Source organism: Anneissia japonica, unplaced genomic scaffold, assembly GCF_011630105.1.
Source record: "Anneissia japonica isolate Jap-2015-1 unplaced genomic scaffold, ASM1163010v1 scaffold997_len2565447_cov190, whole genome shotgun sequence".
NCBI classification, from domain to species: domain Eukaryota; kingdom Metazoa; phylum Echinodermata; class Crinoidea; order Comatulida; family Comatulidae; genus Anneissia; species Anneissia japonica.
The window spans coordinates 1,122,743-1,133,583 of NW_022696369.1; the positions used below are offsets into that span (position 1 = coordinate 1,122,743).

The 10,841-nt window shown below is 37.0% G+C and overlaps 1 protein-coding gene across 1 annotated transcript; it reads left to right on the forward strand.

Annotated features, from left to right (window-relative positions):
• The first annotated feature begins 724 nt into the window (after positions 1-724).
• On the forward strand, positions 725-9,318 carry LOC117102051 (long-chain specific acyl-CoA dehydrogenase, mitochondrial-like). Its single transcript, XM_033242266.1, has 8 exons — positions 725-729; positions 3,591-3,767; positions 4,778-4,942; positions 5,432-5,498; positions 6,030-6,194; positions 6,558-6,773; positions 8,044-8,171; positions 8,880-9,318. Exons 1-8 carry the CDS (start codon positions 725-727, stop codon positions 9,052-9,054), a joined length of 1,098 nt encoding a protein of 365 aa, XP_033098157.1. The 3' UTR covers positions 9,055-9,318.
• The last annotated feature ends 1,523 nt before the right edge of the window (positions 9,319-10,841 follow it).

The window sequence follows — 10,841 nt, forward strand, 5'->3', positions numbered from 1 at the left end:
TCCCAATCGTAGTTTGCGTCAGTGGACCACTGTATATGACTGATGGTGTTTTAGATATAGTCAAGATTAGCTGGGCAGAGTCCTAATTCAACAAATTATCCAGTAAACACAATGGTCTTTTATATGAGTAAGGCATACTTCAGTTGCAGAATATGCAAGTATAATCACAACATTATAGCATTACTAGCTTCGATGTTGTTTAGGTTTTTAAGGGGAAGGGGTAATGCATCATTGGGGGGAATAAGGGTACTTAGGGTATTGTTTCTGCAAATAAGGGGTAATTAAGTTTGCTCACTTTTTTTCTTCTTTTTAGTTATGTGGAGGTAACATTTGAATCTTCAGGGAAGAAGAGGGAGGGAGAAAGGGAAATATTTTAGCGGTTTTGGGTTATTTTAAATCTTAGTTGTTCTTGTAATTTGATGTAGGCCTATCTTGTATCTTTTGTCTGTAAATTTTGTGTTTCGGACGGACCTTTGTTTTTCAAAGCGTACCACTGATGTAAACCAAATAAATATAATTTTTATGATTATTAAGCCTTCATTCCGTCTGTTTTCGGTATTAACATCCGGTCTGTTTTATAATTGTTGTTAACTGCATAAGTATTTCAAAAAGCAAACATAAAAGAAGGTAATTAATTAATGTTATGCAACTTCTTTATTTTGTTTTGTACAGTACATGTTGTTTCTTACGTTAGGCATGTACAAAAGGAACAATTAAAACAAATATGGCGTATGTCTTATTGCATGACCAACATTTGTTGTACTGTACCTATTGTAAACTTGATCGAATAAGTATACGAAATGACGGATGATCACATAGGTTATATGATGGATGAATCCTTCGTTTTAAGCCTCGTCTATCGTATAGCGCCAGTGGACCACACTGTATGGGCATAATTTTCGAAGTGCTAGCTTCGCAGCATTTGTGTGAAGTTTCTTAGCTTAAAATAGTAGAATTTTAATAAACTTTAAATGAGCAACAAATTAGTATTGGACTGACAGAATGTATCACCTCATTGCATTAAATCCATCACCTGTTTTATTTTTGCATTGATTAAAATACAAGTACAACGACTACCCACAAAGCAGCAGATCGTTCATATGCTCACAGACTTGGAAATAGCGCATTTCAATAGAACAACTATTAAATAGTATTTTGTATTTTCAGACTAAAGTAAATGTAAATGTATAAAACTTCAGAATCTACTATCAACCACTTGTATTATTCTTGCATTTATTCAAATACAAAGCCCATACAAACGCTGAATCTCAAGGCCGTAAAAGTGAACGGGCCTAGGTACGTCATGTGTCGTTCCATCCATAGTCTGGCTACAGTAGGCCTATGTTTTATCAAAAGATGTGTATAAGAGACAGGTTTCAAAGGCTTATTAAATCGATATTCAAACAAAATTATACACAATTATGAAAAATATATTTTTCATGAAAAAATGAAAAATATAAATCATTGCTTCCATCCGTATTCAGTGGGGTGACGCTCGGGAACTGACGGTGGCGGGGGGGGGGGGGCGGAGCGCCAGGTCCCCCAGGCACGAGGGGCCCCGACATTGTAGTTTTAAAAAATATAATATAAACTATACCATACTGGTTTCATTCAATGGGGCCCCGACCGTTTTAAGCAATAAAAGCTGGGTTCTGATGTTTGACATTTGTCTCTGATTTTGTGATTAATCTGATTTGCATTGTACATACGTTATGAACACATGTTTTGTTTCTCACTAAAAATATTTTCTTTATTTATTTACACCTACATAGAGTAAATAGGCCTACTGGTAGGCCTATACCAGTTCCAAAAGTTTGCCTATGTAATCAATGTTGGTTTTGTCATAAAATTGTCCGTAATACTTCATCAGTCATAGACCATTCTATGTTCCCTGTTAACTCAGTTAACAGTTCATAAATGACATAAGCCCACTCGGACCACCACCAGGGGCCTTCACCCACTGGACTCCGTCTGGGAGGGGGGTCCTATGCGTCCCCTCGCCCCTTGTGTCTGTTTGTTCCCTCTGCTCGAAAACGCTGGCTTCGCTCACTTTTTAGGGGCCCCCAATAAGTGTCAGCACCAGGGCCCCACAAACTCTGTGACGCCACTGTCCGTATTCCGTAAGATTGGGTCTACCACTCAGTTGCTTTACCTACTGGCTTTTCAGATCAAATTGGAATAATTCTTTGCTTTCCATTATTAATAGGCTTTTTCAGTTATCGACATGGGCAATTGACAAATCATATAATATTAAATTGATAACAGTCAATATTTAATGACATATACATAAACACATGTTTAACAAATTCTAATGTTTCAAAGTACTTTATAAAAAAAAATTGTTACAATAAAATGTAATAGGCCTAATTCAATTGGTACCACTATTTTCAAATTTAAACTCGATTCGATTGAATTCAGTTTCCATCAACCATTCACTGTAGGTAGCATCTACAGACCACACTTTAACAAATTTCTGGATAAGTTAGGAAAATTGTACGTCAACCATCGCAACTTCAATCTTGTGAAAATGTACGAAAATGTATTTAAGCGATATGGTTTTTCTAAACTTTTGAAAAATGGACTCGTTTTTCTAGTAGCATATCAACTGTTATTGACCATATATTATGCAATTTTGCTGATAGCTTATCTCATGCAAACACACTCAATATTTACTTAACGGGCCACTTTGCTATTTACTGTCTAGGAAGATTACTCGTATGGAATTCGGTTCTCATACGGTAATACCTTAAAAATCTGATCTATGAAATCCTGCACAAAATTTATAGTTACTGTTGAATATTTCAACTCAAACTGATTGGTCAAATGTTATTAATTGTAACAACGTAAATATGTTGGATTAGATTTAAAGAAATGTATTAAGCAAGATATTAGATGATAGTGTATGTCGTACTGAACATGAGATGAAAGACAATATACATTTGCTGATCCAGGAATATGAAATAGAGAGAAGGGCAGAGGAATTTCACAGATGGAGGGCGTAGAGCACCTTAACCCCGCCATGGTCGGGGCCTGGGGTTAGAAAACTTATAATTATGGCACCTCAAGATCGCCGGAAATGGCAGACTAAAATTCGAATATAATTTTCGGTTTTAAAAAAATGTTGAGTACACTCTGACCGTTCTTTTTATGTTACAATAACGATATTTCTTTAAGCATGCGCAGATTACACTGCTTTAATTGTCAATGGTAAGGATCCCATTATTATATCCTAGTATCTGTCTATACATTTAGAGTCGTGAAATAATGGTTCATCGATAATCAGCTGTATACACCCTAGTGAGACTTTTCGGCAGAGTAAAAAATAACATGAAATAGTCATGTTTAATGTTACAGAGGATACAAACAAAAAATAAATATGTTGGTATCTGATACCACCCGTAGACTGTCTAATTATTTTTTTAGTCTAGTGTGGCTCATAAATTATTATAAGTTGTCAAAAGGTTTTTACTTTTCAGTCCTGTTACACTAATTGATATACCGAATTACTATATCTGACATAAAAATTGTATTATGTCCGATATTCGAATTTGTAAATGAGTCTGAAAGTTTATTGGAAATTATTTTTAAAGATTACCTTGGAGTTCTGATATTTCATTCAAATATTTTAGATGGGAAATACAAGGCCACGTTGATCGGGAGGTTTGGAAGCAGGCTGGTGATGCCGGTATGCTGTGCAAGAATATTCCTGCGGAAGCCGGTGGCCACGGGGCAGATTTTTTTTCGGCAGTTCTTTTGTGGGAAGAACAGTAAGTCAGTGCCCTATTTTTCATTGATAGGAGGCCTAAAGTACACGACAGTTGCGAAGTTATTCAACTTAGCTTACAGTTCCTCAGAAATTGTGTAAACTTTATTGAACACATTAAACTTAATCTCATTGCCACGTCATAATCAACCACAAGTTTTAGCAATTTTTGATTGTTTCAAAAGTTGAAATTATATACCGGATATTATTAATAGGTATTTTTAAGTACAGACGCAGCACAACAAAACTACATAGGTCTACTGTACCTTAGTGTATAAATGTGCCTTCTATATTTATTGAAATATTAATAACAGTAATCATAAAAGACCTTTCCGGAGTGTCAATCAAACTTAACAACTGACTAATCAGAACAGCGCTAGGAATACGCGCGCGTCTCACAAACACACGTGTTGTCCCACAAACGCACGTGTTCGCATATGTTTAACACTGTCGCTTTGTGGGACCTTAGCAACAATATTCAAGGGGCGGGGTTTAGCGGAAAGGTCCATTGCCAATAAGGCCTTTACGCATTTCACGTTATGACTCCGGTTATAGATCATTCACGTAGAACATTAATATCTTTTATCACCAGGGAAAAGTCCATAATGTTGCAGCTAATTATAGCACATTATGTGTTTGAACCTCAGGTACCCATTTGTACTTCGACCTCAAGGGTGAGAAGCAGATCCGCCCGCGATGCGCCAAACAGCTCCGTATGTTGTATAACCAGTCAACCAACTCTGTATCCGTTATTATAATTATTATAGTACAACATATTATATTTCACAGTATACTTCTGTATTTTAGGTCATAATAATAATCAAAGTGTTTATATACTTTGTATTTGTAAATGTCTAGAACTTGGAGTGTATTCAGGCAGCTCTAAAGCAGAATTGTTTGAAGTACAATAGTCGTTTACGTTAAAAAAAAAAAAATAAATAAATAAATAAAAAAAAAACCAAATGACACTCCAAGAATATTAAGAACTTGTTACTTGTTTCTTCTTTTCATTAGAATGTATTGCAATGCTATAGGTAGTAGCTTCCCATTGCATAGCGATATTGTGGCCCCATACATCGCACATCTAGGTACTAAGGAACAGAAAGAGAGAATAATACCAAAGATGAAATCGGGTGAGATGATTGGAAGTATAGCGATGACTGAACCATCAGCTGGCAGGCAAGTAAATCGGGGCACTCACTGCGTCGTACGACGAATCCAACTCCGTTCCCTGTGAGCGCTAGACGACGCGACCACGTCTGCTGATTTGTCGGTGTAGTGGTTGTCTGAACGGATCGTCAGTTACACGCGCGTCGTCGCGTTGCATTCTTCATGTAATCGCGTCGGCCGACGACCGTCGGGCGCAGTGAGTGAAAAAGTTTATATTTTGTCAGCGAGGAGTAAATTTGATTAAACATTTATTATGAAGATAGATGAAACAAACTCTGAAAAAGTGATACAAGCCATCGTAATTCAATATTTCAAACATTATTAATGTTCATCTTCCCGGCAATGAACAAATGAAGTTCAAATATTGAATTATGATTGTTGTGACGGACAGCTTACGGGCCCTAGACTCGAACCCTCGAAATCCCAATTGGAGACCGATTGCGTCATTATGCTATAAATAATATGTATAAATAATCTGAAATAGTTTTTGTTACACAGTGATCTACAGGGCATTAAGACGGTCGCAAAACCAGATGGGGATGACTGGATTCTGAATGGCAGTAAGGTATACACTTTCAACTTTTAAACTGTTTAAAACACCAGAAAAAGACACATAACAGTGGTAGTTATAGGGGTAGAACCTTTACTCCACTAATGTTAACAATAACCCGCATATTCCCACAACAGAACAATGCATCCCTACCACAACCCTTAATGAACTTCTTAATAGAAATAGAAACACAATGAATAGGAATAGTAAGTTTTAATGAAATATTAAGTCTAGCGTACACTATTACCGTATTTGTTCTTGTGCATATTCTGTGATTTTGATAACGTTTTTAAATTTTGAAAAAAAGAATTTCAGAGTAGACTTAGCAACTAGTAATTTAATATTGTCTTTTTCTAAAACTCTTAACAAATGCAGCTCGACCCTTTCCGATATAAATTCAGAAGAGTAGGGGGTTACCCTGATGCCATGGTTCTTTTTAGCCCCTGTTGTTGAATGATGTGAAAATGAAGCTACAAAAAGGCTGCTACTTAGTCACAGACCATGACGTTCTGGTTTTCCCCCTTCTTTAACCTTTATTACTTTCAGGTGTTCATCTCTAACGGATACCTTTCGGATGTATGCATTGTGGTTGCGGTGACTAATACTGAAGTAAAGAAAATTGCCTATGGCATTAGTCTATTTATAGTTGAAAGAGGAATGAAAGGTTTTACAAGAGGACGTCCTGAAAACAAGCTTGGACAAAAGACAATCGTAAGAGATAATTTAAACTATAGTAACTTAGAATTAAATCGGCACTTGTAAGTACAGCAAATATCTGCACATATTAGACGGCACCATTTTTAGCTGTCAGTACTGTTACAGTAGTTTAATTATAATGATGCATATTCAGTAGACCTTTCTGGGGCTTCAATAAACGTAACAAATTTAAATTCATGCATTCTTGAATAGGCCACCGCTCTCAAATTTCCTTCAGACAATCCTCGGAATAAACTCATTAAATTTAAAGACAGAAATTTGCTACGGGGTCGTTTAAAAACAATGCTTTCACAAGTGCATGCGTTGATTTATTTTAACCTACACCTAGATTTTAATCAATTTTTATATTATTTATAGGATATATGCCAATTGTATTTTGACGATGTTCGATTGCCTAAAGATGCTGTTTTAGGTGAAATCAACAAAGGATTTTATTACCTTATGGAGCAGCTACCGAGGGAGCGATTGTTAGTCGGTGGTATTGGGCAAGCGCATTCCGAATTCATGTTCGAAAAGACCAGATCATTCGTTAATGACGGACATGCATCTGGACAACCTTTGTCAAATTCACAGGTAGGAATGAACACTCAGTATGGAACGCCAAAAGGGAAACTTTAAAACAGTCAGTTCCGAACGACTCTGCTGATCGGGCGATCAGTTTTGTTTAGTCAGTGCGGCACGGATGAATCCAATACACTATGGTCTTAACCTTAACCTTTTACATGTCTACAACAGTTAATTTTAAAAGTTATTTTACCTGCAAAACAGTTATTCTGTATATTATGTTTGATCATAGAATAATACTTTTAAATTAAAATAGACCTGCTGCCTTTCTGAAAAAATAAGTGAAGTTAACAGGTGGTAAGGACAGGGATCGTTGTAGCTACTACAGTTAGTATTAGGCCCCTGTATGCTACAACCTATTTGTTCTTCACTTATAACATGTAAAGTTAAGTTGTTTATTAAGTGTCCCCCTTGGCGGCGGAGAAAATTTGTACAGAAATTAAGTTTGCTTTTGTTTAAACCTGTCTCTGCCAAGGGTGTTTTGTTTTGTTTTTGTTTTTCTTGTATAATGTTTTTAAAATTGGACGAAATAAATGAAATTAAATGAAATGTACAAAATCATACTACGTACGACAAAGTACTCATTGTCGGACATTGTGTTATGTACCTCTTAATACAAAAGAGCACTTATCTCAGTTGGCTAAACTTGTGGTTGCCACTCTGTGCTCGCTGAACGTGGATGGTATGTTGGTTCTCGGTTGGTGGCGTCAGTGATCCCTGCCCACACCACCCCTGTCGGGGAGACTCCTCCCCCCCCCCTACTTCGGAAAGAAAAACCAAAATTTGCCGGGGGAAACAATAATATATACTTATTTTCTGCATATTAGCAGACTCTAAAATCGATTGAATAAGCATTTGAAACCTCTAAATTGTCATGTTTTTAGGGAAAATCCCGGCGCCATCCCTGCCTCGGTTAAAGTCCATCAGCAGGCTCTCTTTGTGTTTCAGCTGGAGGGTTGAAATGCAAGTGTCAATAGCCCGGATAAAGGATGACGTTTAAGTCGCTGGTCCAGTGTATATGATCCATGTGGGCATTAAAAAACGTAGTGCATTCTTCGGAAAGAGTCCAATTCTTCAGTATGATTTTTTTGCAATGGAAATGAATAAAAAAAAATTTAAATTATTCAGTAAGACTCAGTGGAATGGAAATAGGACTTTGTGGTTTATCTTTGGTGTATCTCACACTGAAAATCCAATAATAGGCCTAATTGTTAACGTGCAACATATGTCGATACACTTGCTTAAATATATTTAGGTATATCATCAATTTTAATTTAAGGTAGTACAACATAAACTTGCTGAATTGAAAACAGATATTTGCTTCGGGAGATCGTTTGCTGATCAGTGCTTTCGCTTGTATAACGAAGGCAGGCTTAATTCATCAATGTCATCGATGGTGAAATATTGGTGAGTTTGATAGGAGAAACCGTACCGAATATCTTGTCCCCTTAAGTGTTAAGTTTTTCAAATAGTTGAATTCTATGGAATACGTTTGCTATTCCCCAGTAGGTGGGGACTGGAAGGGATTTTCAATCAAGGAGATTTCCCGACAAGAGAATTCCCACAAACAGTAGCGTAACGTGGCTTTCTGAGAATGGGAGCCCTTTCGGGTTCCCGTCACCAATTTCGTTGTGGGATTTTAGATGTGCTCGTTTTTAAATCATGTTTTTCATTGTGTTCTAATTGTTTTTAACTACGAAATAAATAATATGATATCGTTTGGCCACACCATGGTTGGTAAGAAATTTTATGATTACAGCACCTCTTGGTAGTCGGAAATGGCACTGACCAGGGAATTTCACTGTTCCCTGGCACTGGCAAATTTAAAATTGGAATACAATTTTCTTTTTCTCTCCAGTTTGTTTAAATTTTAACAAATCCGTCAGTGAATACAATATGTTATATGTGTTGCAGTCGATTTCAGAGACACATTATGCTGAAGTATCAACAAAGCTCTTTTGTGTCAGGAAGCTAGATCGAGGACCACCATGGCCCCTGTAAGTCGGGGGCCCTGTGGACCGCCCACAAAAATTAAGAATTTCTCCGGATAACATATCATTTTAATATAATTGTGTTAATAATGTATTGTGTTAACTGTTAATTTTGATTTCATAGGTGCACTGACTTGGCCAACAGGGTGGCAAGTGAATGTATCCAGCTCCATGGTGAAACTGGTTGCATGTGGGAGAATGACGTTTCACGTGCGTTTATTGATAGCCGCGTCCAATCTATTTATGGAGGAAGCAATGAAATCATGAAGGAACTTATCGCCAGAGATATCATATCATAGGCAATTAAAACATTGATTAGTCAGATGAACTGACGTGTCTAGTGGGTGCACAGGGAAGCACGCCCTTCCAAAACAAAAAAGATCCATTCCGTCGCCCCACCACCAAATATTTGTTTATATAATTACCGATATTGTTTTTAAGCTTGTTATTGTATCGTGAGTGGATTTCCCGTACAATTAAAAATCGTAACGGTACTGGGTTTGGTCTACAGGAGCTCGTGCTTCGAACAGGTTACTCCATTCATAGAAGAAGCCTTTTGATGGAGAAAGTGTACCTTTTTAGCAAACGTTTGCCTAGGTCGAAACTAACTCCGGCTATATAAAATTGATTAAGACTGAAAAATATTAATCTTATTATTGTAGTAGTGATACTAGGCCTATGTACACGTTTAAATTATTGTTATTTATTTGTTAACGTCATTATATTTACATTTGAAATTAATGTATTGTTTAAAGTATCGTGAGTGGATTTCCCGTACGATTGAAAAATCGTAACGGTACTGGGTTTGGTCTACATGAGTTCGTGCTTCGAACAGGTCATTACATTCATAGAAGAAGCCTTTTGATGGAGAAAGCGTACCTTTTTAGCAAAGGTTTGCCTAGGTCGAAACTAACTCCGGCTATATAAAATTGATTACAAGATTGAAAAATATTAATCTTATTTTTGTAGTAGTGATACTAGGCCTATGTACACGTTTAAATTATTGTTATTTATTTGTTAACAGCATTATATTTACATTTGAAATTAATGTATTGTTTAAAGTATGAATTACTGTGTCCATGTAAAATCAATCTTTTCTATTAAAATTTTATATTTTAAATAATATAGTAATGGGCATAGCCGAGGTCTAGCCTAGGCCTAAACGAGTGACTATCATGCGAGTGTATATCATTATGGAAAATATGAATAAAACGTAAAATTGTGAAAGAATAAAAGGAAGAATAGGAAAGAGATTTGGAGCGGCTGAAAAATTTCCGAAAATATACAATAGTAGTCAATATGCTATTATTGCATTACGTTTTGTAAACAATTTTGGGCACAATCGTCAAAGATGTTGATCCGGCCATGGCCAGCGCAACATTGCTCACAAATAGATATTTTCCGGCCGATTTTCAGTAATTACAGAAAAAGCTTGTCTGTTAATAGAAACACGACCACATACTCTGTCATTGTTAACAAGAGTCTGGCTTTTTCTGAATTAAGCTCACTGGAAGGGGAGACAAATGGGGGATAACGGATTAAATGGGGAGCGCTGATATTATATGATGTCTAACCATGGCGGTAACAGCTCAGGCTCGGGGAAATGTCATTTTGTTGAAAAAACTGCTTTGAAAACGTATTTTTACAGTCTGAAAGTGCCATTTCCTGCAATCTAGAGGTGCCCATTTTAAAATTTGCTCACTCGCCCAGCCCCAACCATGGTGGTGGAGCTGAGGTAAATGTGGCCTCTTGTTGGGGTATCAGACTCAGTTTTTCAGTGGCGTAGAAAAATATTTTTCATTGGGGGGGATGATTGGCGTGTTAGCCAGTGTCGTAACAGGCGCGGGGGAGGAGGGTGGGGCAGGGGGAAAACTGCCCCTCCTCTGACGGTTTTTACCGGGCCGACCAAGTCGTCGTACCGGGCTGGGTAATAAGAGAAAAGAAAGAGGGGAGAGAGAGGGAAGAGAAAGAAGAGGAAAAGAAAAGGAAAGAAAAAGAGAAGAGAAAAATAAAGACAAGAATAAAAAGGAAGCTATCATAATGACCAGACTCACAACACCCATGCAACCCCTTCTCCACTTCAAAA

Excerpts from the sequence above, each read along its gene's own strand:
- LOC117102051 (XM_033242266.1), top strand. Across the intron at positions 4,943-5,431 it reads ACTGAACCATCAGCTGGCAG|TGATCTACAGGGCATTAAGA; the intron begins GCAAGTAAATCG and ends TTTGTTACACAG. Across the intron at positions 6,195-6,557 it reads AGCTTGGACAAAAGACAATC|GATATATGCCAATTGTATTT; the intron begins GTAAGAGATAAT and ends TATTATTTATAG.